General features: G+C 70.6%; 1 protein-coding gene across 1 annotated transcript in view; it reads left to right on the top strand.

The window, feature by feature from the left end:
- Position 1: 1 nt before the first annotated feature.
- GAREM2 (GRB2 associated regulator of MAPK1 subtype 2) overlaps positions 2-1,728 on the top strand; it is a gene marked incomplete at its 5' end in the record, with an annotated part of 9,758 nt that continues 8,031 nt past the window's right edge. The window contains one exon of the mRNA XM_085311718.1: positions 2-104. Within this exon, the coding sequence (XP_085167844.1) occupies positions 2-104 (103 nt within the window). The remainder of the gene's footprint in view (positions 105-1,728) is intronic.

Below are 1,728 nucleotides of genomic sequence, written 5' to 3' on the forward strand. Positions count from 1 at the left end.
GCTGGCGGCGGGGCTGTCGCGGCTCCGCTGGAGCCCCGCGGCGCTGCCCCTCGATGTGATCGTCAGCAAGTGCCGGCTGCCCACGCTCGTGTGCCTGGGGCAGGGTGAGCGCGGCCGCGACGGCGCGGGGAGGCGCCGCGGGCGGAGGGACGGGACGGGCCGGGCCGGAGGGATGGGAGCGGGGACGGGATGGAGGAGCTGGAATGGGGTGACGGGACGGGGACAGGGAAGGGGTGGAAGTGGCAACAGGGAGACGTGAGTAGCAAAGGGACGGGCAGCGATGGAGGGGATGGATAGGAGTAGCCAAGGGCCGGGGTGCAACAGAGGGATGGGAGTAGCGAGGGAGTGGAGGGGATGGAGTGATGGAGGGATGGGAGTAGCAGAGGGATGGAGGGGCTGGGGGACGATGGGGAGGAGGGGAGGGATGGAAGGGGACAGTTGGCAGGGAGGGCTGTGTGGAGGGTGGGATGAAGTAAGGAAGGAGGGATGAAGGCTGGAGGGATGAGGAGGAGAGGGCTGATGGGATAGTGGGATGAAGGCTGAGGGATGGGGAGAAGGGAGGCCTGGAGGGATGAAGGACCAGGCGAGGCAGGGCAAGGCCGTTTGTCCCGTGCAAGGAGCTGGTGCGTGGTTTTGGCCCATCTCCCTGCAGGTGCCAGGGCCGGCCCTGCTCCTGGGGCTGCTCCAGCTGGGGAGTGCGTGGCAGCGGGAAGGGGGTCTGTGGGATCAGGACCCCTGGGGCCAACAGGGACCCCTGGGGCCAGCGGGGACCCTTGGGGCGAGCGGGTCGCACCTGTGTCAGGCGAGGGGGGGGGGCACAGGAGGAAAGGAGCAAGYGTGCACCAGTGTGAGCACCTGTACGTGTGCAAGCGAGTCTGGGTGTGCATGAGCATGTGAGTGAGCATGACCAGGTGTGAGCGTGTGCAGGGTCCGCGTGCACGTGCGTGCACACATGCGTGCCCCAGTGCGGGGGGGGCACGGGAAGGCACCTGCTGCTGCAGGCTTCGGGGCAGCAGGGCGGCAGCGAGCCCACGCGCGGGAGCGCGCGGGCGCGGGGCCGAGGGAGAGCGGCCGCGTGCACGCGGAGGCGCCGGGCCGTGCGAGGGCGCGTGGCCGCCCCGTCTCGGAGGTGGCCGCTCGCCGGCCGGCTGTGGCTCGCGGGTCGCCCCGCGCACAATGCGCTCCTTCAGCCCGGCTGTTGCTGGGTGACTGCGCAATTAGGTTGCCTTCCCGGGCTGCGTCTGAGCCAGCGAATTCAGCGGCGCCGCGGCTGGCCGCGTTGCGCGTGGGGCAGCCGGCGTGCAGGTCCCCACCGCCTGCCGGGGAAAGGCCCAGCTCGCTGCTGCCCTGGCCGTGCTCCACGCGGGCATGGGCGTGGGTGTGGGCGTGGGCTCGTGTGCTCCCACCGTGGGGACGTGCGTGGCTGGGAGCAATCCCATGGGTGATGCYGCGTGCTCAGGGTCAGTGTCCGGGACAGCACTGGAAGAGGGGCCCAGAGCAGCTGCATCAGTGCAGGGAGGCAAAGGCAGGCGAGGGGGTCTGGGGGCAGGGAGCATCCCCTCCTCGGAGCAGGGTGTATCCCCCTCCCCAGAGCAGGGAGCATCCCCCTCTCCGGAGCAGGGAGCATCCCCCTCTCCAGAGCAGGGTGCATCCCCCTCCCCAGAGCAGGGCGCATCCCCCTCCCCAGAGCAGGGAGCATCCCCCTCCCTGGAGCAGGGAGCATCCCCC

This window comes from Rhea americana, unplaced genomic scaffold, assembly GCF_003343005.1.
Source record: "Rhea americana isolate MKP2758 unplaced genomic scaffold, rheAme1 scaffold_348, whole genome shotgun sequence".
NCBI classification, from domain to species: Eukaryota; Metazoa; Chordata; class Aves; order Rheiformes; family Rheidae; genus Rhea; species Rhea americana.